This window comes from Vanellus vanellus, assembly GCF_965231255.1.
Source record: "Vanellus vanellus genome assembly, chromosome: 1".
NCBI lineage: Eukaryota > Metazoa > Chordata > Aves > Charadriiformes > Charadriidae > Vanellus > Vanellus vanellus.
This window is the reverse complement of record NC_138905.1, coordinates 2909538-2936720: the sequence shown is the minus strand read 5'-3', so window position 1 is coordinate 2936720 and position 27183 is coordinate 2909538. Positions and strand designations below refer to the sequence as shown.

Sequence of the window (27183 nt, the reverse complement as noted above, 5' to 3'; positions counted from 1 at the left end):
TGTTTTCCTTTTGTTTCTTAAGGCAACGGACCAAAAGTCGATCCACAAATCAAAAAGCTCCAAATAATTTTGGGGGAACTTTGGCTTGAAGTGCAACGGACCAAAAGTCGATCCACGAATCAAAAAGCTCCAAATAATTTTGGGGGAACTTTGGCTTGAAGTGCAACGGAAGCACAGCAATTTCGGTAGTGGCATTACGGAGAAGACTTGTCAAATAGGTGATTTCTATTTATACCTTTTGTCTCTAGAAAATTAAGAAAAGACCAATCTCATCAAGTGTTAGCAATCTCTGATCCCCTCTCCAAATCCCTCTGCATTAAATACTCTTCGGTTTATGCAGATAGACTGAAACATCCTTCAAAATGGTTTTCTTAAAATTCTTAGACATTGCCTGATGCTAAGGACTGGCCCCTGCTGTATCTACCAGCTCCATTTGTGCAAAAAAGAACTCAAAAGCATTTGATTTACTTAGGAAATCATTTATATATTAGGAGGAAAAAACCCAAACCCAAAGCCATTTCCCACCTCTGGCCGCAATGGCCACAGAAAGCCATCAACTAGTGTTTCACATCACAACAAAATCTTGCTTTGGAGTAACGGAAGTCGGATTAGGCATTAATTAGATTTCAAAAGTTGAAAATACCCCACGGTAACAGAGGAAGGAGAGACACCCCTTTGACGGGAATCTTATCGCAAATGAAAAAAATGACGATGAATAACAACCTACCGGGCTTCCCATACGGAACGGGAAACCCTCCAAATTATGTTTACATCAGACCTTGAGTCAATGGCCGCTTTGTCCCTCTTGTTTAAGGGACAGAGGAAGTCAGTCCTCAACATACTCTGCACCCCTGACCAGTACAAAGACTTTGTATATACACTGGAGAATATTTAACAATTCCTGATATTAAGAGATAAAACGATATTTATCTTACAGTTAAGAACTTTATACCATTATCAACAGCTCAAAAGGCCTTTTCTCTTCTTGTTCATCAAAAAAAAAAACAACAAAAAACCAAAACAAAGCAAAAGAAAATCCCTCCACAAAACTAAAAAACGGCACAGAATAATTCATTTTACACAGCATTTCTTGGCTGAGACTAAAAGGTTGTAAAAAGTTCTCTCTGTATCCTTACTAAAATGATAAATGGGACCTTCTGCGTAATGGATGAACCAGCAGAAAGGGAAGAGTCCAAGGCTAAGGGTCAGAGTCGCTCTGATCCATCAATTACTATATCTTCATTTAACCATCCTCAGGACTAATCAAAATTATTTAATTTGACCTTCACTGTTAAGGGCAAAGCGAAGTTGCTAATTTAAATCCTTTCACATCATGCAAGCACAGGATGAATACTATTGTAATGCAAAGTTGGAACTACATTTTTGGCGCTCCATTAGAGAAAAAATGTTAAGGAATATATTTTTAGAATATTTTGTGCACCTTATCAAAAATAAATTAATTAGTACATTACTAACTGTGCATCCAATTTCTATACAGCTTACGGTTACTATGCACTGGCTTCCAAATTCTTCAAAATTCTCTCATTTCAATAACCAGTGCAGACTGATAGGATCTGTGATGGGGGAAGGGGAACTATTGTGAATTTTAACATGGGTAAGAACTCCTCTAGCTGCCAGGCTCAAAAATAACAGTAGAAAAGACTTACTTGAACCGAGCTGACACTTCATCCGCAGCTTTTTGGTATTGCTCCGTGGTAACTTTGTAGAACTGGGCACTCTGGAAAAGTTGAAAAAAAAAACCAACATAAAATATAGATTTCATATAAGATCATTTATATGTATGCTAATATCTAGTAAACAATGCAAATTTGGAGATTTTATCCATTTAAATTGCTCCAAAGAAAAACCCCCCAAACCTAACCCTCAAATCAGGTATTCTACAAAGTTTCAGAGATGACTTTTCTTTGGGTATTTTTTAAAATAAGTGTGTCCTCTTGGTTCCGGAAGGTTACGCAAAAGAGATGGCTCTTAGGGAGGGAACTGTAAAGAGACATGGAGTAAAAGAATCACGTATTTCGCACTAGGTGCTACCGGAGCCTTTGAAGCTTCTCCATTAGAAAAAAAAAGAAAAAAAAAAAAAACAACTGAATCCTTATTTCTTTGCGTGCCCCTGTTTGTGTTACTCACACACATACCCCCACCGAGTTTGCAGGTGATACTCGAGTCAAACTTCAAAGCTGCACAATAAATTAACCGTGGCTTGACTTTCTCTTTTGCTCTTTGCCTTGATAATGCCTCTCACAGCGACTTATTTTAATATTCCAAACTTCCAGGTGATTTCAATCAGTTGCTAATTTTAATTTTTAAAATCTGGCAACTTCAGAGCCTATTTTCAATTCCCCTAAACCCAGGAATGCTCAGTTCCACCAAATCATGAATTTTCAAAACTCAGGCAAGACAAGATTGAATCATCAAGCAACAGAACTCTAAAAATGGCAAAGTTTCTCAGTGGGACATAGGATATTCGAAGACAAATCACTATAATGTTGTGACGCTTCACGTCTAGATAATATATACTTGGTATTTTTAAAGAGGTTTTTATAGCCTTAGCACAGTTGGACTTAAGATGTAATAGCTAAGGCACCTGGCTTCACAGTTGGAGGAATAAAGAAAAGTGAAAGCAGTTCAAAAGTTCTCTAAACCCATTTTTCTCGGAATGGTGGGGCAAACAGGTCGCGGAGACATAGAAAGGTTTTTGTCGGCACTTGCAAGAACTCTTCCGAAGCTTTGCAGTTCTTGAGTCATCCGGCATCCCGGGGAGTCATGTTAACATGGCAACAAAACCCTTACAATCACACACCGCGTGATTACATAAACCCCATTCTGAATCCTTATTTTAACAATCTACCTATTTATACCACTCATGCCACACCACTTATTTCGCACCTTTAAAACATCGAACGTACACGGCTGGCACAATGCAGTCCGTGGAAAGTGTCATTCCAACTTTGCTTTGGGTAAAGTAAGCAGTTTTATTTATTTAAGACATTGATGTATGAAAAAACGATATGCCTAAAACATTGTTAGGGGGAAAAAAAAACGACAAACCCTGTAACTGGAGAGAGCGCTCTTTTGTAAAAGTCAAAGATGACATGGTCTCCTTGATCATTGGGTTAGTAAACATGTCCTGAGCAACATTTATCTGTGCCAAATTACGTTATGAGGAGCGCAGGCAAGATAGACCACTACGGCAAAAATGTTTGATGGAAACTCCGCAAGAGGCAGTGCTATCCACAAAAATAAAAGCAAAACCACTTCTCCTTTCCATTTGAGGATCTCTTCTGCAGAGGTTCTTCCTTATGAATTATCATCCTGAAATGTACAGAAATCACTGAACAGAATACCAACGCCAGACGTGGGTAAAATTGCATTGCAAGTCTAATATTTTACCACAAATTATAACAAATTGTGTAACATCCACTGCAGTCAAAGGTCACGCGCAGATCACAAAGAGCACGGTGGTCTACTGCGCTCTTGCTTCTGAGATTCAGACCTAATAATTCCTTTGTACTGGAATCGAGGTTTCCACGCGTGTGCCTTGGGGTCATTTATTTTTTCATAAATCATGGTTGGCCAGTAAGAAAATGAAAATGAAATCCTCCTCACACCGGTGACCCCTTTGCATTTAGCAATCTCAGCTGCCCAGTGGCAGTCCCATCCAGGTTCCTGGGACGCAGATGAAATCAATGGGGATGCGATTAGACAGCAGACTGACTACGGTGCGAGTGCGGACAGGTCACCGTTTGAGATGATGAATAGCTCTCTATCATCCTACAGTCCCCTCCGATGCTAACATTTACTATAATCTTATTTGGGCTGCGATTTATCTTTCTTTTGCCTGATCAATAAAGATGAACACAACAGTTGTAAGGATCGATTGCAATTTTTTATCATTTTCAAGCATGAAGGAGCATTTCTGACACAAAAACAATATTCTGAGTGTATTTGTTCTACTTTTTAATTGCAGTTCAAGTGATCAACTGAGCTGCTATATATGCCAAGAAGTTTTAATCCTACGGTAGACTCAAGCCACCAAGAAATGGTTTGTTATCTCAGATAAAGCGTGCCGTGTTTCTTGGCTCAGATCTTCCTTTGAAATTCACTCAGGTTCTCTTTTAGAGATATATTCTCTATAATCCAGAGATGAAGTTTCATTTTAGACGTCCTCCCTAATACTCAAGATAAGAATGCAGTGGTCGTTTCTCTAAATACAGAAAAAAATGGTGCTGTAACACATCACTATTAAAATTCCTCAGTCTCACAATAAATATATATATATGTATTTACATTGTGTATATAATCTGCATCCTCATGTGCTGTGCGACTAAAAGTGGAGGAAAAAAGCTATGGTCCAATTCTCAGGTTCGCGGCGGTGGCAAACTATCAAGAGATTATCTCTGGATTAGGACTGCGGATCTTCACGAGTTCCACCAGATATTCCAAATACAGCCGGTTTGTCCCCGAAGTGTGCCCGGGCAGGGAGGAGGGAGGAAAGGGAACAGAAATGCAGTACCACCTACCATTCTGCATCAAACATTGTGTGCATGGACATACAAACCTCAGCGATTTTTATTACGTTCCAGATATATATACTCTCTGTCAATATATTCCCAGAATTCTTTTCACTAAACAAGCCACTAAAATGGCAGCAAATGCTACAACCAACTTCCCTTGTACCTTTAAGTCCCTCCGGCCACAGGCATTATAAAACAGTCTTCGCTTATAAAGTTACGTAGCATCTTGCCCTCTTTAAAGCCTCTTCTGTTGCTGTATAACAAAAAGATGGTTTTCTGTAGACCTTTACAGTCTCCTTTGTTGCAAAAAGTATGAAAGTGCAGCAAGCGCGTTACGAAAGACTCTCAGAACTTCCAAGAGGGAACAGAAGAGTCAGGGTTGCGGCATTTAATCATCATCCCAGATTATGTAGAAGATGCTATTTCGGTATCTGTTACGGAGCTCTTGCACAATGTGGGCATGTTGCTTGACTTCAATATCAAAATAAAGTGGCATATTTGCTTCTTGATGACTAAACCTTAGCTTCTTCAAAGTATCTAGTCTAAACCGATCACTGCGGTGTGCTCCACAGCCAGAGGCTGCCGGCCAGCACATCCCACCCGTCTCACAGAGCATTCAGAACAACAAGAAATGCTCTATCGCTGCCGACTCAACGGGGGTCTGAATAACTAACTCAAGATCATAGAATCATCGAATGGTTTAGGTTGGAAGGGACATTGAAGATCACCTAGTTTCAATCCACCTGCCCTGGGCAGGGACACCTCCCACCAGCCCAGGTTGCTCCCAGCCCCGTCCAACCTGGCCTTGAACGCCTCCAGGGATGGGGCAGCCACAGCTTCTCGGGGCAACCTGCGCCAGGGGCTCACCGCCCTCACAGTCAATAATTTCTTCCTAATATCTCATTTAAATCTCCCCTCTTCCAGTTTGAAGCCATTCCCCCTCGTCCTATCACTCCATGCCCTTGTCAAAAGTCCCTCCCCAGCTCTCCTGGAGCCCCTTTAGGTACTGGAAGGGGCTCTAAGGTCTCCCCAGAGCCTTCTCTTCCCCAGGCTGAACACCCCCAACTCTCTCCACCTGTCAAATAGGCGATTAACTTTAAAGCTGCTGAAGTTGGGGGAAATTAACCCACTTGCGTGCGTGCTCCTCATTTGCCACCTGCTTGACTGAAGAAACACCGCCCACCTTTACACTAACATTTGGCGTACTGGACCAGACCAATACTCATCCAGCTCAGGACTCTGGCAAATATTAACAGCAGACATGTAGGATAAAGAGGAGAACGGGCACATGGTGATGCTGGGTGATCCTCCAGCACATACAATGACTAAAATCTCATCCGAGCGGTATGCCCCAAACTGCCCCACGGCTGTCATGGTGCCATGCCAGATCTGAACGGCTCAACAACCGTAACCGATAAGTCAGAGTCTCATCTCCAACAGAGAAAAAGCCAGAAAAAGCTAACGATTCCAAGACATCATGCCTTACCTACCTCCTACTGAGCACAAAAGGTACCTGCGATCATTAGTCACCACACTATCCCCACGCATAAAGAACTTTAGCCTTCATTATCTTCCACAGGAATTAGGGGGTTTCTTTTCATTTCTTCAATATTATGGGAATGGTAACCCAGAAAGGCCTATGAGAAACTAGTAATTTTTCAAAGTTTGAATGGTGTGAAATAAGTAACGGATGTTACGCACACCGAGCTGCCCATTGAGTATGGAGGGTCATATGGGAGAACCTCAGCTATTACATGAGCAGGTACGGTGACACTAAGAGGTCCATGTCAACTAAAGAAGCTCATTGCCTTCTATGCTGACATTTTCCAACTTGCAAGTATTTGAATTTAGCACTTGGTTATTCTTTCATCCCACGGAAAATTATGATGTTTAAGATGCTCAATACAGTCCTCTTCTACCTGAAGTATTAAAGCAGCAGGTAGCATGGACTTTTTCCGCCAAGCAGGTTCTGATATTCCCAAGAGCTATCAACCTCTCTACTCTGTTCCCTCACTCCAGACAGCTTATTCTCCCATTAGTCTACCGGATTTCCTGTATCTCCAAAAGAGGAGACTCTCCTGCTAACCAACTCCTGCATTCTCACAGCCTCTTCAACTTTCTGCACCCGGTCTCCCTCTTTCAGGCTGTGCCTCTGATGTCCTTAACTTAAGGATATCAACCACCATGTTGGTTGATGAGAAGCTCAACATGACCAGGCAACGTGCACCCTTAGCCCAGAAAGCCCCTGGCATCTTAGGCTGCATCCCCAGCAGTGTGGCCAGCAGGGCGAGGGAGGGGGTTCTGTCCCTCTGCTCCGCTCTGGTGAGACCCCACTTGGGGTACTGTGTCCAGCTCTGGAGCCCTCAGCACAGGAAGGACATGGACCTGTTGGAGAGGGTCCAGAGGAGGCCATAAAGATGATCAGAGGGCTGAAGCACCCCTCCTATGAAGACAGGCTGAGAGAATTGGTGTTGTTCAGCCTGGAGAAGAGACGGCTCTGGGGAGAACTTTGAGCCCCTTCCAGTACCTAAAGGGGCTGCAGGAAAGTTGGGGAGGGACTCTGGATCAGGGAGTGGAGCCATAGGATGAGGGGGAATGGCTTTAAACTGGAAGAGGGGAGATTTAGATTAGATATTAGGAAGAAATTCTCTCCCGTGAGGGTGGTGAGCCCCTGGCGCAGGGTGCCCCGAGAAGCTGTGGCTGCTCCATCCCTGGAGGTGTTCAAGGCCAGGTTGGACGGGGCTGGGAGCAACCTGGGCTGGTGGGAGGTGTCCCTGCCTGTGGTAGAGGGGTTGAAACTAGATGACCATCCCGGCTTTGTCCTGGCCAGCATGTATTTTGACAGTCTAAGAGTGATAATCGTCAAGGAGCAAGTAATCCCCGACCTTCACTAGCATTTGGGCAGCAGAACCAAGCAGATACACTGTAGAAAGACTATTTTTCTCTACTTACCCACCTAAATCTGTATGGCAGAAGGTTTTGGTAAGATAAGCAAAATCTGACCCAGAGGATGGAGACCACTATTTTAATAAAAGTGTGAATTTGGTATTTTTATAGGAATATCAACTATTGTGCTGAACTGGAGCAGGACAAGCTCAAGCACATTTTCCCCGGGATAGCAAAATCCAGAACCCAGAAAGCATTCAAACTCTGCCCAATTTTAGCTTCCTTAAAGAAAATTCTTAAAATGCAGTTCTAAAAATTACCTATTTTATTTTTAAAAATATTGTATATTATTTTAATATTGTAATTATTTTAATATTTTAATAATTGCTATATTATTTTTAATTTTCAATAATTACTATATTATTTTTAAAAATATTGTAATGTTGTGTTAGCTACCATCCAGGCAGTAAACCATTCAGAGGAGTTTTGCTGAAAAAAAAAACCTGCAAAAACTCAGTGTTTAGTCAAGTGACTGATTTCACACATGACTTTAATCTAATTGACCTGAATAGGACCATGACATGTTAAGTTACTCCAGTGTTTATGGCCCAAAGATAACACATAGGATGCAGCCAAATCGAGTGACAAGCAGTATTTTCTATGCCTCTCATTTAGCATCCTTCTTTGAAAAGAAAGATCGGGATTTGCCGTTCTTGGGGAAGAAGTGCTTTTTTTAAGAGCTACCTTCAAAAAAGGGAACAGAGAGAAGCGTAGGCTGGCATTGTGGAAGAGAAGGTAAAGAAAAGAGGACATGAATTTCAATTTTAAATCCGTCCAATTTCCCCTGGTAAATACACAGAGCCATAGCAAGTATAAATAATGCTATAATCCAGGTAGAGAAAAATGAGATCTGACCACGGGCAAAAGTGTTTTCATCATGTTTGCCCCTGAAATAATCTTCCCCAAACAAAAGTAAGAGCAGAAGCTTCTTAAAGACCACATTGTGAAGGAATAGGAGAGGAATTATTTTGCTAGACAGATCTGATTTCAAAGGCCCGTGTAAGAAAATAAATTCCTACGGAACCTCAGAAGGTCAGCTGTTTTGTCTGCATGTGGGACCTCAAAGTAGAAGTGCATGTTTTAGTCTCTGCTGAAAATCTTCAGATTTTCAGCCAGATAAAGTTCTGAAAGATCTTGTGTCATCCAAGCTGATAAAAGGTTATCTAAAGAACCAGGAGAACTTGAGAGCCCTCATTTAATTTCACTAAAGATACATCACCTATATGCACTATTTTATTACAAATGTGCTGAAACTGTTTTTACTGCAGACATACCATGACTTCTTTTTGCCATTGAAATTCTTCTTTTAAGCCCCTTGGCTCTTAAAGCCCCGAACAGATTCAAAATGAGTCTAACATTCATGCAACCTATTTAATTTTTTTTCTTTTTTAATTTAATAGTTATGTAGTTAACAGTTTATTCGACAAAGAAAAAGACGTGTGACTTCCATACAAAAGAGACAAATCTGGCCTTTGCTTCAAGTTAGTGCTGTGAAAGACAAAAATGAGCACAGCTTGACTTCAGAGCAGCTCAGCACCTGCTCCACCCACCAAAGGAACGAAGAGCTTGGGCTGTTTGGCACCTTTGAGAATCAGGGGAGAATTTTTAATTTAAAGACTTCTTTTTCCTTGTCATCCTCCCCCACGGAAGGACTCAAAGCATCGGCAGGCAAAGATTATCATGTTCCCTGAATGGCAAATTGGAAAGTTTTCTTCGCCTCTTTTTAATCCATTTCTGCTGAAGTCAAGCTTTCTTTTATCCCTTAATTGAACTTCGGGCCATTTCATCTCAGTATCTTTTACGAACCCATTTGTGCATAATACGAAGCGTTTTGGTTTATTCATCCTGTTGACACGTGGCCTGAGATCTACACGGCCTTAAAAGAGAAGATGTCCAAAGCCAGAAGGAAGGAATTGCTCTTAAGCCTACAGAGTTGCTTCACAGATTTGAATCAGGCCTCAAGAATGCCACAGTCCCCTTTCTGTTGTGGTGCTGCCGAGTAGGGACAAGAAGCCAGGCAAGGCCACCGCTGTCCGAAGAGACCTACTACTGCACTTGTGCAAAGGAAACGCATGCGACAGCGTGTTTTGGGTACTGGAGGGGGATCATGAAAGGTGTACGATCACTAGATCATACCCTACTCTTATGCAAACTATAAAGTAGATGTGTGGATTATGAAGAAAAAGGCACGGTTAACCTCTTCGAAGAAACACCTTTAAAACCCACAGTCGTGCTTGAGCTGTGAAGCTGCCACTAAAAGCAACAAGTCAGCGAAAACAGGAGGAATTGAGGAAGGGCAAATAACAAAAAGAGAGTAAGACTACCTACTGTAGTGCGCATACATCCCAGTTCCAAATTATATTAAATTACAGCTTTATAAATATATGACAATTTTTATGGTGTCCTTATTTGAATTAAGAACCTCTATTTGTCTCTGAATTGATTTTAATAAGCTAGGGAAAACCAAGCATATGACGTCATAGAGATTCCCAAGTAATACTGCATCTTTATTCTACCTCAAATGCTATTAAAATGATATGTGAATGGAGTAATCTCTTCTGAAATGTCATCAGGTCAGGCCTTTGCTTGAATTTTTACTCAAGTTATTTTTTATACAAGTTATGACTACTCTCATTTGGCCCACCTGTGCCATTCAGCCAATTGTTGCATTTTTCAACTCCAGACATGAAACGAATGATGTCCAACTCCGCATTCAGAGAACCTACGTAACACTTATGACTTCTGCTCTTGTTGGGGATTTCAAACGCTATTATGAGCTCCTTTTTGAATGAGGGGACTGATTGCCTTTGATATTGTTTTGCCTTCATCAGAACCCACTGGATGGACCAGAAAGTTCTCTGTACCTGTCGTGGGGCTGAAAATAAGCTTTTATGAAAATCTTTTCAAATGAAGCATCTTTCCACAAAAGAACGGTTGCTGCCCAAAGCAAACCAGTTTTCCAATTCCAAACCGCAGCATAAAAGTAACCTTCAGAGAAGCACCCAACAGATCCCTCGAGGAGAGACTTCATCCACTCAAAGAGGATGTTCAGGACAACTCAGAAATAGTCAGAGACTGAAGATGCAGGGACAGATCAGGGGACGTGCTCTCACAGCAGAGGAGAACTCCTTATGTGCAAGAAACGGGAAAAGTAGCTGCAAGGCAGGGAGCGAGAAAAGGAACTGAAAGAGAAGCCCCAGAATTCAAAAAAAGTGAAGATAATGATCTGGGAGCCTGGACTGAGCCTACAGAGGACATCTGGATGGCAAGGAAGTTAAGGCTCAGACTGATTTTCAGGATTCTCGTGAATTTTGCCAAGAGGTACATATTTTCTCAAATTCAAGTGCAATTGCCTCTCCTTTGCCCTCTACCCCCAAGCCTTTCTAAAACCTCATCTGGACAGGCTGGACAGATGGGCTGAGGCCAATGGTATGAGGTTCAACAAGGCCAAGTGTCGGGTCCTGCACTTGGGTCACAACAACCCCATGCAGCACTACAGACTGGGGGCGGAGTGGCTCGAAAGCTGCCTGGCAGAAAAGGACCTGGGGGTGTTGGTGGACAACCGGCTGAGCATGAGCCAGCAGTGTGCCCAGGCAGCCAAGAAGGCCAACACCATCCTGGCCTGCATCAGGAATAGTGTGGTGAGCCGGACTAGGGAAGTAATCATCCCCCTGTACTCGGCACTGGTGAGGCCCCACCTCGAGTACTGTGTTCAGTTTTGGGCCCCTCACTACAAGAAGGACATTGAGGTGTTGGAGCGTGTCCAGAGAAGGGCTACAAAGCTGGTGAAGGGTCTGGAGGACAAACCTTATGAGGAACGACTGAGGGATCTGGGGTTGTTTAGCCTGGAGAAGAGGAGGCTGAGGGGAGACCTTATCACCCTCTACAACTACCTGAAAGGAGGTTTTAGAGAGATGGGAGCTGACCTCTCCTCCCTGGTGACAAGTGATAGGACAAGAGGAAACGGGTTGAAGTCATGTCAGGGCAGGTTTAGATTGGATATTAGGAAGCATTTTTTCACTGAAAGGGTTAATAAACATTGGAATAGGCTGCCCAGAGAGGTGGTGGATTCACCATCCCTGGAGGTGTTTAAGAAAAGGGTAGATGAGGTGCTTAGGGACATGGTTTAGAACTGGTGGTGTTTTTATCAGGGTAGGTTAATGGTTGGACTTGATGATCTTAAAGGTCCCTTCCAACCTCACTAATTCTATGATTCTATGATCTGCCCCTTATGTCCCGGAAGAAACAGGCTCTGGACCAGAATGCCCCTCTCATGGAATGTCTGAACTATTCAGGACTGAAGGGAGGGCTTTGGACACCCATGCCACCACATACCTGTTTCTACAGAGGGATAAAAAAGCACAAAGGTATCCAAAACAGTGCTGAAGATGCCAGAGAAAGAGACAGTACTTCAGGCTGAGAGAGTTGGTGTTGTTCAGCCTGGAGAAGAGAAGGATCCGGGGACACCTTAGAGCCCCTTCCAGTACCAGGGCTCCAGGAGAGCTGGAGAGGGACTTTTTACAAGGGTGTGTAGTGATAGGATGAGGGCGAATGCTTCAAACTGGAAGAGGGAGATTTAGATTAGATGCCAGGAGGAAATTCTTCCCTGTGAGGGTGGTGAGTCCCTGGCGCAGGTTGCCCCGAGAAGCTGTGGCTGCCCCATCCCTGGAGGTGGTCAAGGCTGGGTTGGACGGGGCTTGGAGCAACCTGGGCTGGGGGGAGGTGTCCCTGCCCAGGGCAGGGGGGTTGGACTAGATGATCTTGAAGGTCCCTTCCAACCCAAACCATTCTATGATTCTATGATACTATGACCTACTCAAACAAAGGAAACAAAGGAGAAAAACATGCTGTATCTTGGCAAATGTTCTGCCAGAAGACAACTCACTTCCCAATATCATTTGTTTGATTTCATGATGTGTGTTTGTCGAAGAGTATACATCCAGTGTGCAGCGAGTGGGGCAAAGTACTTAATTCAGTTATCAGCAGAAAATGGGGAAAACAGCTTATTCTTTGACCTTTTCTTTTGAATTTCCATTACTGTTTTTTCAGGCAACACTAACTAATACCTTTAACTGCAACTATTAACGTCTCTAAAGTTTCTCCCAAGATATGCTTCACTTCACTTTTCTGCCCTAGTAGAACATTGATCTCTAATTTGTTAACACTCAGAGCTGCCAAAGAAAATGAAAACCTTTGTGAAAAGGACAAATCTATTCAAAGTTCTTACAGCTATTCAGCCAAGCATCTAATCTGCATGTAATTGTAGTACAGTCTTTAATACAAACGTTCTCAATCTTAGAGATGCACGTGTAAATGCACAACTATATTTATGTCTCCCGCCGATGACAAGATGCCTCATCTAAATGATCCCTATTTACAAATTTCTTTCTCAGTCTCAGCCCTTTCACTGTTACACATTATAAATTACAGTGTCCCTAAGGTACCAATAGATATTATTGCCCCACGTCCTAAAGTAGACTTTCCCCCCAAAATGGCATACGAACCTGGCAAGCTGCCAAGTGCTGTCTTTGAGGCACATCGAAATGGGTATTGCTGCTGCCAGGGGCGATGCCCAAGAAATCACAGAATCACAGAATCACAGAATTTTCAGAGTTGGAAGGGACCTATAGAGATCATCTAGTCCAACTCCCCTGCTAAAGCAGGACTGCCCAGAGCACATCGCTCAGGACTGCATCCAGGCGGGTCTTGAAAATCTCCAGAGAAGGGGACTCCACCACCTCCCTGGGCAGCCTGTGCCACTGCTCTGGCACCCTCACCGTAAAGAAGTGTTTCCGTGTATTTGAACGGAACTTCCTGTGTTCCAACTTGTGCCCATTGCCCCTCGTCCTGTTACTTGGAACCATTGAAAAGAGCCTGGCTCCATCCTCCTTCAACCCACCCTTTAGATACTTGTACGCCATAATAAGGTCTCCCCTCAGCCTTCTCTTCTCCAGGCTAAAGAGTCCCAGCGCTCTCAGCCTTTCCTCATAAGGGAGATGCTCCAAGCCCTTCATCATCTTAGTTGCCCTTCGCTGGACTCGCTCCAGCAGTTCCCTGTCCCTCTTGAACTGGGAAGCCCAAAATTGGACACAGTATTCCAGTTGTGGCCTCACCAGTGCAGAGTAGAGGGGGAGAATGACCTCCCTCGACCTACTGGCCACACTCTTCCCTATGCAGCCCAGGATTCCATTGGCCTTTTTGGCGACAAGGGCACATTGCTGGGCCATGGATAATTTACTGTCTACCACAACCCCCAGATCCTTCTCCTCCGAGCTACTTCCCAGTAGGTCCGCCCCTAACCTGTACTGGTGCCTAGCATTCTTCCTCCCCAGGTGCAGGACCTTGCACTTGCTTTTGTTGAACCTCATTAGGTTCTTCTCTGCCCAAGAAATGTAAGTCAAGAAATCCCTTCTCTCAGTGGCATCGGGTACAGACTGCAGCACTAGGAATAACTCAGAAAGGATTTAAAATTCCCATCGTTGGTTGTCTGAATGGAATTAATTTTAAAATACTGGTCCAACGGGCCACTTACAGAATCACAGAATGGTTTGGGTTGGAAGGGACCTTTAAAGGCCGTCTAGTCCAACCCCCTGCCACAGACAGGGACATCTTCCACTAGACCAGGTTGCTCAGAGCCCCATCCAACCTGACCTGGAATTTTTCCAGGTATGGGGCATCCACAACCTCTCTGGGCAACCTGGGCCAGTGCCTCACCACCCTCAGTGTAAAAAATGTCTTTCTTATATCTAGTCTGGATCTCCCCTCTTTTGGTTTAAAGCCATTACGCCTTGTCCTATCGCTACAGGACTTCTAAAAAGACTGTCCCCATCTTTCCTGTAGGCCCTCTTTAAGTACTGCAAGGCAGCAGCAAGGTCTCCCCGGAGCCTTCTCTTCTCCAGGCTGAACACCCCCAACTCTTTTAGTTTAAAGCCATTACCCCTTGTCCTACCATATCCTATTATGCACAGCAAAAGTCACACCATAGGGAACGACATCAGCTCACAAGCAAACTAGGATCAGCACGAGCCTTGAATGACTGCGGGTTCCAAGGATACCCCCATATTTCACTTCAACGTAGACAGCTGTACATTATTTATACATCATTTAAAAATACATATTTTTGCTACAGCAGCACAAAGTCAGCTTAGCTTAAGTCTTCTATTACATTCATGCATAGATGCAGCTCGTCTGCTGCACGAATAACTCTTACGAAGTCCAGAGGTGTTAGGGACTCGAGAGAAGACACTTTGAGCTTACTCACAAAGCTGCTGTTGCAAAGTTGTAACAGAGACAGTTCTGAGTTCAAGGTAGCTCCTCTGGGGAGTACAGCAGCCACAATTTTAAGATCCTGTTGCTCATCCTCTGCAGTCAGAGGAATGATCTGGGAAAATCACTTTAAACACCACCTGTTTCAAACTCATTTTGGTCAGCTTTCAGAGGCAGACAGATATCCCATTAAAGTGGTCGAAAGAATAAGAGAAAATTGCTTCTGTGAATTACGGGTGAAAATGTGGTTGGATCACGAGGCTCTACTTGGAGGCCACCTACGCGTAGAGTTCCTCGGGAGTCTGTACCGCAGCCATCTCTGTTTAACATCTTTACCAATGACCCAGAGATGGAGTGCATGCTCACCAAGTTTGCAGATGACAACAAATTGGGGGAACATGCCCCCTGAGGAGAGGCCAAGGGAACATCACTTATTTAGCTGGGAGGAGAGGAAGATCCGGGGGCACATAACAGCAGCTTTAAAAGCCCGAAGAGAAGGTTATCAACAAAGCGGAGACAAACTCTTTACTGATGTGCAGTGGGAGAACAAGAGACATTGGTTGTAAATCAAAACAATAGAGGTTCCAAATAGATATAAGGAAAAATATTTCCCTCCAAGGATAATTAAGCAGAGGCACAGGGATCTGAAGAGGGTGTGGTATCTCCAGCCTTGGAGGTCATCAAAGATCTGACTGGACAAAGCCCTCAACCATTCATCTGTCTCAGTGTTGATCCTGCTTTGAGCAGGAGGTTGGACCTCCCAAAGCCCCTTGCAGTCCAAATACTTCTATGAATATGTATACTCACAGTCAGTCAGTCAGTGATATATCTGATATCAGAATGAAAATCTATTTTGGCTTGTAGATGTGCAATCTGCTCTGCAGCTGTATGTGAAATTCATCTTGTGGCAGAAGCCCAACATAAAGAATCACAGATTAGCTATATCTTCTTTCAAACAAATGGAAAGTAGCTGGGTTTAGCTTTGTTTATTAGATCTACCACTATCACTGCTCAGTGAGATTGGTTGCCTAAGGGCATAATGAGTGCGAGATTACCATTTTTTGAAAAGCACAGTGCTGCCACAAATAACACTTCTGCGCCAACCCTCAAGAGATCAAGAATAAAGTTCTTGAAAGAAATTCTAAAATATTCCGTCTCCCTCAATCCAACAGCCCTGGCAACAGCGTCATCTCACAAGCTTGTTCCTCTCCCTACAGCACTGCTTCAAGTTTAGTCTTTGTTCTTCTGAACGGATCTCAGGTTGTGGTAACTTTCTCAGGTAACTGTCTCAGCATAGCCGATGCCGATACTACACTGAGACTCCAGAACAAGTTTGATGGATACCACCAAAGCCCTCATACTGTGTAATTACGAGCTGCAGTATGCAAGTAAGATGAGCTTATTATTCAGGACCCCTTTAACATTTGCATTTTGTGAGACCAAAAAACTTTTTTGGATATCGCTGGCACAAATGCTCTAAATGTTGGTATCTGGCTGTTCACATCACTGTCCAGGGAAAAGATTTTGTTGATATCAGGATCAGCAAGTCATTAAAGAGGAGGTGAATATCGAGAGACCGTCCTTTCACTGTGCCAAGTTCATGATCCATCTCAAACCACCCACAAGATCATAGAATCATAGAATGGTTTAGGTTGGAAGCGACCTTGAAGATCATCAAGTTCCAACCCCACTGCCATGGGCAGGGACACCTCCCCCCAGCCCAGGTTGCTCCAAGCCCCGTCCAACCTGGCCTTGAACACCTCCAGGGATGGGGCAGCCACAGCTTCTCGGGACAACCTGGGCCAGTCCCTCACCACCCTCGGGGTGAAAAATTTCTTCCTAATATCTAATCTAAATCTCCCCTCTTCCAGCACGTCAATGACGGTCTCTTGCAGCTGTTTTGAACACCGTGTGAGCAGTGAGGAAATATCAGGACTGGTACAACAAGAATGCGAAGGATATAAAAAAATGCCATGGTGAAAAACATTGTATGCATTTGTTTAGATGACTGTTAAGTACCGGAATCCAAGAAAACCACATTTTACACTTAGTCTTGGTTGAGAACTATGCTCATATTTAGTGAAGCAAGAAACGAAACGAGCTCCGAGCACATTTAAATCAAACTAATGTGAGAATTTTTCAATGCTCTTACACCAGTGTATCCCAGCAGACCCATTCTGTTTGGAAACTGCCTTCTGAAAGAAATGCAGCCAAAACTAAGGCAGGTGGCCTTCTCACTCAAAAACCTGCTAAACAAAAACTCCAGGACCTATGAAAAAGAAACCGATTAAGTGTCTCAGCATGCCAGAGTGTAATCATTAGCGCCAAATACACTGCTTCGGAAGTTAAAAACGCAGTTTTATTGCTCTCAAGTAACAAGGCAACATGTCACAAAATTCCTACACCTGGATGATACGCTAAGCCAAATAATTCAAATGCAGACCCCTAAAACCATTCATAATTTATAACTATGTTTTGTGACCTCTAAAGATGATTCCCACTATTTACTGGGCTTATTTTTCCTGCATTCTTTGCAGGTTCTGTTTATTCCTACTATCCATTATAACTCTCCCTCCCGCAGTGCTCAGCGCATCTTTCAAGGCAGAACCGTTATTCTGCCTTTCAACCTTCCTGCAGGTATCTAGTGTATGTTCTGTCCTACATATGTATATTCTCCCACCGGTGTCTTTATTTTTCCTTTCCATTCAAAGCGATCACTTGTGTTACTCACCAGTATCTCTCCAGACATCCACAGCCTTTCACAGACACCTCTTCTTCATTAGTCTGAACAGATTTTTAGTTGTGTCTTGAGAATGCCATCTGCGTTATATACATAGTCCCCCCACACCGTGTCCATTTATTTTGGCTAACACTGGAAACTCAAAATTCGCCTGTGTAGGTCACTGCTGTTATTATGAAGCAGGTCTGCTAACCCCTCTACCCGTGCTGGCAACAGTCCACAGCTTTTGTGGCATAGGATGGGACTCATCACACCTAAACCTCATCAGCTACCTATAGACACATGCTTAAACTACCCTTCCTCAATCAACAGCCAAGTAGACGAGACGGTTTGATCAGCTTTCAGTGGTGTGTATCTCACACCAGCAATTACCGAGAGAATTCAGGTATTTAATGCAAACTAGATGTTTCCAATTTAAGCGAAGTTACAGAAAATGCATCAGTGCCGGAGAATCTCACCGAGGAGGGTACGCAAAGACTCCGTAATTTACACCAGCTTTCCTCTGTGCCAAATACTCTGCTCTACACTTGTACTATGCCAATATAACAGCAAAATAATATGCAACAACTGAGGGAAGAATCATAGAATCATAGAATTGTCTGGGTTGGAAGGGACCTTTAAGGTCGTCAAGTCCAACCATAAACAGCCAACACCACCACTAAACCATGTCCCTCAGCTCCACATCTACACACCTTTTAAGTACCTCCAGGGATGGTGACTCCACCACTGCCCTGGGCAGCCTGTTCCAGTGCTTGACAACCCTTTTGGTGAAGACATTTTTCCTAATATCCAATCTAAACCCCCTTTGGTGCAACTTGAGGCTATTTCCTCTTGTCCTATCACCTGTTACTAGAGAGAAGAGACTGACCCCCACTTCTCTACACCCTCCTTTCAGGGAGCCATAGAGAGCGATAAGGTCTCCCCTCAGCCTTCTTTTCTCCAGCCTACACATAGTAGTTCTTTTCAAAACACCAGAAACCCAACCACAGTCATTCATACTTGTCCTTACAGCAACAGGTCTAGCTAGACATATTATACCTCATTAGTGATTAACACAGTTGCCTGATAGTATCTGCAAGTTTTGATTTTACCAGTTTATTCCACATAACACATTATATCTATATAAATTATGGGAACATTCAGAATGCACTTGATACAGTCACTATCTTTTTTCCTCTTTTTCCCTTCACAGTACCAAAGCTACTGAACAAAGGCCCCCGTATCTTTGATTTGGTCAGTTATCTTGAACCTATGGGGAAAACCTCCATTTTGCTATTATAAGATCTAGAAATCCCTTGTAAGATCTACATCATGGTAAGCCTACTGAATACTAGAGTAGCTCTTTGCAACGGTAATTATTTATTCGTTCTGCAGATGTAACAAGTGGTATCGTAAATTCTCTGAATCGGCAAGCTGCATTTTATAGTGCCAGCTCAGAATAATTTAGGAGGCACCTTCAGAGGTCACCTATTCCAAGCGCACAGCTTAAATCAGGTCCAACTCGACCAAGTTGCTCAGGACCTTGTCCAGTTGAGTCTTGAACACCTCCAAGGATGATCCCCCATTTGTATTAGATCTGTGTCCTATAGATCATGCCAGGAGGAATTGTATATATGGTACCTGCACACTGAAGCTTTCTATTTACTCTATTTCTTAAAGCCTGAACAAGAACAGAAGTAAAATACTGCCAGTAAACTCAGAGCGACATGAAAATAGGTTCATGTGTCTGAAAACTTGCTTTAATTACATCAAGTAGTCAAATAAAAAGACATCATATGTCCCCTCAAATATTTTCCACAAATCTTTCTTCTGTTAACCACTGGTAAAACTCCCACTTCAATAATATTCCGCACATTGTATGGTACAAACACACACAGCATTTTACACTTGATTTTCCAATATAAAAGCATAGGTCTTGTCAGGATTTTTCTTTTTTTATATTTTTTTATGACGTTCTTTCAATTTTGCAAGTATCTGGAATCATCTCCTGTCAGTTCATGGCAACAATTCAAAGAAAAAAAAAAAATCATTGAAGTTTCCTGAATTTGAAAGGGTCATTTTCTGAAAACTTCTTCATATTTTCTAACAAAAGGAAGTCCATCCTCCACTGTTATCCAAGAATTTATCTTACCTATACACAGCAATATTTTGTTTTGCTCAATTGAAAGCCTACTGAAATACTACTGCCTGCTCAGCCGTGAGAGATTCTCAAGTCATCAGCATTCTGCACGTTATTTAAAACATATAATTAAAGAAGGTTTCAAAAAATTAAGTGACAGTAGCAGCAGTAAATTCTTAAGAGGGAAGGAACATCATGAAAGCTGTTTGAAATGTGTAATGAATACAGCATGGTCTGTATTCGTTTCAAGGGGCGTGTTACGCTGGCAATGCATTATTTGGTAGCGTGAAGTAAAAAAAAAACAGTGTATCGACTCACTGGTATTAAAGGGGACAAGATAGAGAATGAATAGAATAGAGAATGAATAGAGAATAGAATATCTCAAGTTGGAAGGGATCATAAGGATCATCGAGTCCAACTCCCCACTCCTCGCAGAACTACCTAAAACTAAACCATATGATTAAGAGTGTCGTCCAGATGCTTCTTGAATTCTGCCATGGCCACGTCCCTGGGGAGCCTGTCCCGGTGACCAACCACCCTCTCGGGGAAGAACCTTCTCCTAATGTCCAACCTGAATGTCCCCTCATGCAGCTTCATTCCATTTCCTTATGTCACCTCGTCACCAGAGAGGAGATCAGCACCTCCTCCCTCCACTGCCCGCCTTGAGGAAAGCTGTGATGAGGTCACCCCTCAGCGATGAGGTCACCCCTCAGCCTTCTCTTCTCCAAGCTGAACACACCAAGTGACCTCAGCCACTCCTTGTGAGTCTTGCCCTCAAGGCCTTTCACCATCTTGGTCACCCTCCTCTGGACACCCTCTAATAGTTTGATGTCCTTCTGCTATTGAGGCGCCCAAAACTGCACACAGACCTCGAGGTGGGGCCACACCAGCTCAGTGTCAAGTGGGACAGTCACCTCCCTCAACCGGCTAGCGATGCTGTGCTTGATGCACCCCAGGACACAGTTGGCCCTTTGGGCTGCCATGGCACACTGTTGACTCGTATTTAACTTGCCATCAACCCAAACCCCCAGATCTCCTTCTGCAGGGTTGTTCTCCAGCCTCTTGTCCCCCAATTCATAGGTATAACCAGGATTACCCCATCCCAGGTGGAGAATCCGGCACTTACTCTTGTTGAGTTTCATACGCTTGGTGATTGCCCGGCTCTCAAGCCCATCCAGATCTCTCTGTAAGGCTGCTCTACCCTTGAAGGAGTCCAAAGCTCCTCTTAGTTTAGTATCATCAGCAAATGTACATTCAACTCCTACATCCAGAACAGTTCAACAGTTTTTCTTATAAACACACCAAATCGAACAACTACAGGAAACTACGTCAAGGTGTCTTGCGTAAGGAGAGACAGAGCTCCTGAGTGCCTGACACACAGGGGCGGAACGGCATCCGCTCAAAAAGGGGCTCCTGGAGTCCTGATTTAAGACTGTGGCTCTTCTCTTCTTCCAAACCACCTTTTCTTTGCTCTTTATGCTCGACCGAACAACATACAACTTGTAAAAAAGATCGGTTTGGCTTCCAACGCTACCTGCCGAACACAAAGCTGGCGCGACCGAAACCCAGTGGGAGGTAGGGATAAGAAAAAAAGTGAAAATCTCCGTATTACTATTGCAATCACAAAAGCCCTTCATACATCCAGCACCTAACCCTCCTGTAAATCCCACAGAGTCGGGTTTGCCGGAAAAATAATGCATGAGATATCATTCACTACAATCTAGAACAGTCTTTAATATATACTTTTGTAACTTGCATTATGCTGTTTCAACACACTAAACAGCAAACACACGCAACGCTACAACCCCCTGATATGAAAAATAACAATTTGCTATCTTGCAAATGAAATCTGTGCAAAAATGCTTTAAAAGCCTGTTAGGCAAGTTAAGGAAGAAATGAATAAAATGTAACTTAAAATCATGCCTTCAAATTTCTAGACATTTTGCTGAATAAAATGCGTAACACAAAAGATTGCAGATTTTAATTCGCTTACTTCACCAGGCAATAAATTGTGCGGTATCTCCTTCTACAGAAGTTACCTGAGAATTCACTCTCGGTATATTCTGATGATTGCATCGCTCTTCCCTTGCTTGGAGAGACTGAGGCAACGAAAAAACGCTGATTTTCCCAAGGCACGCACCAGAAACAGACTTGCTGTTCAAACATTTACATGTTCCTCAAAGGCAAAATTGCCATTTATTCAAAAAAAATAGAGACACTTTCTATAACATGGGTCAAAACGCAAGTATTTATACCTGTAGAAAGCAGTAATTAGAGTTTATATCACGTTAACCACTGCCAAGCACTACTATGCTTCTACTTTTGAAAACCGTAGTCTAGTGAGGATTAACTACCGAAATCAGGAGCAAGCTTGGCACGAAAAGACATTTGAGCTGGCACGCAGCAACAATTATCTGCAATGCTTTTAAAAAATACATATGGTATCAAACAGCAAGAAATATCCTGTATTATTGTCGCAGTCTATTGGGAACAAGGAATATCTTCTTCGGGCTTTACGTCTGATAAATAGATAGACAAATAAGCAATAAATATTGTTGCAGGAAAAAAAAAAAATAAAATATCTCGAACTGGATTACAGCGGTCCCAGATATGGAAAATGCTGAAATGTTATTAAGGTAAGACATTTTAAAAAATTATAATTCTTCTCTGAGAATTAGACATATGTTTGAACTCCTCTGCTATGGTTCATTTGAATTTGCTTCCTAATTACCGCAGCTATGTTTTTGTGTTTTAGTGTGCATAAATACATATTCCTCCGTGATTACAGCCCACAGTAACGCAAACGGTTAAACTCTCTGACACGGGGGAAAAAAATAAAGATTTCAGAAGTGGCAGGAGAGTATCTCCTCATTTCAAACACATGATTATCTTTCCATATTTCAAAAGGAAAGGCCTTTTGAGGCATAGAAATATGCATGTGAATAGAAACGTATTGAAAAGTCTCAGCTTTCAGGTATAATGCTTTCCAGTTAGAAAGGCGTAAGATGGGGGAACTTTCAATTCTCTGACACGCTTAGAGAGAGCCGAAGACACCGCCAGCCTGGCTTTATCGTCTCTGTCCCCTCTCCCAGCTACGGAGAGTTCACCAGCACTTTTGCTACGCCGTCTAGATATCCCAGTTAAAAAACCGCAAGAGCAACAACGACCCCTCCGCAGCTGAACCGGACCCATCCCATACCCAGCGGGTCAACAGACACAGAATCCATAAACAGCCCGAAAAACAGTCTGAACACAATACAAGACAAAAGAAACCCTCAACTTGGAAATATTAGTGTAAAATGACACATCCTTTCTCCAGGAAGGATCTCACAAGTACAGAACCTCAGAGCCATCTATTTCATCCCATTTGAAGGAATGCCGAGTCAGGGATTTTAAAGGCAGCTGAGTAATGCCCAAGACAAATTGGCTTTGCTCTCTTCAAAGCAAAAACCTGGCTGAAAAGAAGCTGTCACTAGGCTTGGCACCAAGTCCACTCTTCTGATTTTCTCCCCTCCTGTTTTCCCAAGTTTTCTTCCTTCAACCCTCCTGGTCATCTTGAATTTGAGTTCCTTCTGCCACCTTTAAAGCTAGTGTTTTAGTGTCCAGGGAGTTTCCCAGATGATAGGATAGGATAGGACAGCAGGATGACCATGAGCCAGCACTGTGCCCTTGTGGCCAAGAAGGCCAATGGCATCCTGGGCTGTATTAGAAGGGGGGTGGTTAGTAGATCGAGAGAGGTCCTCCTTCCCCTCTACTCTGCCCTGGTGAGACCGCATCTGGAATATTGCGTCCAGTTCTGGGCCCCTCAGTTCAAGAAGGACAGAGAGCTGCTGGAGAGAGTCCAGCGTAGGGCAACTAAGATGATTAAGGGAGTGGAGCATCTCCCTTATGAGGAAAGACTGAGGGAGCTGGGTCTCTTTAGTTTGGAGAAGAGGAGACTGAGGGGTGATCTTATTAGCGTTTATAAATATATAAAGGGGGAATGTCATGAGGATGGAGCCAGGCTCTTCTCAGTAGCAACCAATGATAGGACAAGGGGTAATGGATTCAAGCTGGAACACAAGAGGTTCCACTTAAATTTGAGAAGAAACTTCTCAGTGAGGGTGACAGAGCACTGGAACAGGCTGCCCAGGGAGGTTGTGGAGTCTCCTTCTCTGGAGACATTCAAAACTCGCCTGGACGCCTTCCTGTGCAACCTCATCTAGGTGTTCCTGCTCCGACAGGGGGATTGGACTAGATGATCTTTTGAGGTCCCTTCCAATCCCTAGCATACTGTGATACTGTGTGATACTGTGATGATAGAAAAATATAGAATTTTGAATTTCTGTATTCAATTCTCAACACAGAAAAAGCATTACTTAACCTTTCACTCCTTCTGTGGCAAAGCCTGGCCAAAGCTGAGGTCTGGGCCACAATTAATCTTATACAAAAACCAGTACATCTATTTGCAGTGGGCTTACTACGTGGCTGCATCCTAAGACGTTGGTTCAGCTCTTACGGTGGCTGGATCTCCCTGATGTTAAGAATATCTTCTCTAGAGACAATAGAGCAGGGGACTTGGTATCTTGCACTATAAAATGAGATGAGGAAGACAATATGCCTATACCGGGAGCAGGACACAATGCAGAACACTGATTTCCTCAAGCATGGTATAAACCGTGTCCTTCACACAAAGCCTTCCCAAAAAACAGCTTTCTCTGGGCTTACCCTACACAAACAGAATCACAGAACCATGGAATGGTCAGGGTTGGAAGGGCCCTCTGGAGCTCCCCCAGTCCCACCCCCTGCCAGAGCAGGGGCACCTCCAGCAGTGGCACAGGACACCTCCAGGCGGGTTTGGAATGGCTCCAGAGGGGGAGACTCCCCCCCCTCTCTGGGCAGCTGTGCCAGTGCTCTGCCGCCCGCACAGGAGAGAAGTTTCTCCTCATGTTCAGATGGAATTTCCTATGTTCCAGTTTGTGCCCGTTGCCCCTTGTCCTGTCACTGGGCACCACTGAAATGAGTCTGGCCCCATCCTCTTGACACCCTCCCTTTAGATATCGGTAAGCATTGATGAGATCCCCTCTCAGTCTTCTCTTCTCCAGACTGAACAGCCCCAGGGCGCTCAGCCTTTCCTCAGCAGAGAGATGCTCCAGTCCCCTGAGCGTCTTCATAGCCCTCCACTGGACTTTCTCCAGTAGTTCCCTGTCCTTCTTGAACTGGGGAGCCCAGAACTGGACACAGTACTCCAGATGTGGCCTCACCAGGGCAGAGTTGAGACGGAGGATGACCTCCCTCAACCTGCTGGCCACACTCTTCTTGATGCCCCCCAGGATGCCATTGGCCTTCTTGGCCACCAGGGCCCATTGCTGGCTCAGGGGCATCCTGTTGTCCACCAGGACTCCCAGGTCCCTTTCCACAGAGCTGTTCTCCAGGATGTCAGCCCCCAACTTGTACTGGTGCAGGGGATTATTCCTCCCAAGGTGCAGGACCCTACACTTGCCCTTGTTGAACTTCATTAGGTTCCTCTCCGCCCATCTCTCCAGCCTGTTGAGGCTGACGAGGATTAAATCCGCTCTCCCTTTTCCCCCTGTGCACAAATGGTGAACCACCAAAACCTCACGTGAAACAGACTGTCTCTGAATGGCAGTTTATTGTTCACCAGACCTAAAAGAGCCTCACAAAATCCATCAGCTGCCAGACGGAAACGGCCCATTCCTGGCGCTGAGCTCCTCCGGGCTGAGCGGAGCCCTCTCTCCGCCGAAGGCCAAGTTATTAAGAAATTGTTTGTCGACTTAGATTGGATTGATCATTTATTTCCCAAATTCCTTTTCCCATCATTTACTCATTATACGCCTCCTCCTGATGTAAGAGGACATTTATTAGCTTCTGCATTTATTGTGCTGGCAAATAGAAACATTCTGCAGCATTTCCTGGGGATTCTCTCATTTATCTATCGGTTATGAGACTGAAGTATTTTTAGGGGCAGAAAAAATTAAAATATCACTCAGAGTGACAGCAGTGAAAATGAAGCCGGTACGGGCTCGGGATGGCTATTTCAGCCTTTAGGTTTACATGACTATTTCCAAAAAAAAAAAAAAAAAAAAAAAAGCCTGGTAACATTTCACATAAACATTATTGCTTTATAATGGGAAAAATTACTGACTACTGCTTAGGCAGAAAAGGGACTGTTTTAAAGAGAAGGGGCGCTCAGAGAATGGTTTAATGCACATAATGTCATTGATACTTGTTTAAATGGAAAGTATACTTAAATTAGGTACTTCTTGTTTTTTAATGCAATTGCGCAAAGGACAGAGAAGAGAAAACAAGGCAAAACAGGGACTGGTCTGTAGTTCACTTTTTTACATCCAATGCTCAACTTGCCCCAAAGTAAAATTACTGAGCAATCCAAAAAAAAAGTATGAATGTATTAAAAAGATGAATATGTTTAAGGGAAAATATTTCTATCAGATTCCCAGGAAACCAAAAGAGACTCAAAGATTATTCCTGTGGAATTATTCCAAATACCATGTGTACCAGTAAAATATCTAGAAAGTACCCAAAAAATTCAGTATTTTACTTGTCAGGTCGATCAATCTAGAGTTGCAGTATTTTCTGAATGTTACCTCGACAAAGAAATCCAAGCAAACCATCTCACTGAGTGCTGTTTCAATATAGCGTTAACTAAGTACAGCATTTGTTCCCAAACTTCAACTTCTGTAAAGGAAAGAGGGTGGGAGGAGGGAACAGACCTGGGTGAAATGAAAGCTGCTTATTCATTAACTACCCATATGTTAAAAACATTTTGCCATATCCTATGCAATGCGATAAACACTGCCTTTTAACATTCAAATGACAAATTTCCTCAGTTTGTTCCATTTTGCCTATTAAAAAAAAAATACATTTTCTCTCCTGATGCTTTTCTTCGCTCCTCGAGAAGGGGAAGGGGAAAAGCGCAGCTGAAACTATAAACGAAAACAGATGCGGACACAATCGCTGAGGGTGACTTAGGCAACGCTGACATCTGTATGCACCCACTAATTTGTATGCATAAAAGCGAGCGGTGCTGGATGAACAACCTGCTTAGCCTCCTTAGGATCCTGCACGTGCTTTTGCGGGACAGTGGTCCCACGGGAGAGAAGCGCTCATTCCCAACACCACGCAGGCAGACGGGTCCTCCAGTCATTTCCAGTCCTTCCACCAGTCACGGCCAGCAATGGCAGGGGAAAGGAGTTACGCAGCTCTCCAGGCAAGGTGATTTCAGACAAGGGAATAAAGAAGATGGAGAGCGAAGGAGCTGCCCAACATGCTGCTTTTTGACTGCCTTGGTTTCCAGTATTCCCCCATATGGTCCCTCTCCCATTACAGTTTATCCTCATCTGTATTTTTCATAGAATCGTGGAATGGTTTAGGTTGGAAGGGACCTTGAAGATCATCAAGTTCCAACCCCCTGCCCTGGGCAGGGACACCTCCCACCAGCCCAGGTTACTCCAAGCCCCGTCCAACCTGGCCTTGAACACCTCCAGGGATGGGGCAGCCACAGCTTCTCTGGGCAACCTGGGACAGTGTCCACCACCCTCACAGTCAAGAATTTCTTC

General features: G+C 43.6%; 1 protein-coding gene across 2 annotated transcripts in view; it reads right to left on the bottom strand.

Annotated features, from left to right (window-relative positions):
- The window catches only part of CHCHD3 (coiled-coil-helix-coiled-coil-helix domain containing 3), a 176865-nt gene that overhangs the window by 31076 nt on the left and 118606 nt on the right, over window positions 1-27183 (bottom strand). For both annotated transcript variants that reach the window (XM_082486897.1, XM_082486898.1), the window contains exon 6: window positions 1668-1738. In XM_082486897.1, coding sequence (XP_082343023.1) covers window positions 1668-1738 — 71 coding nt within the window. The remainder of the gene's footprint in view (window positions 1-1667; window positions 1739-27183) is intronic.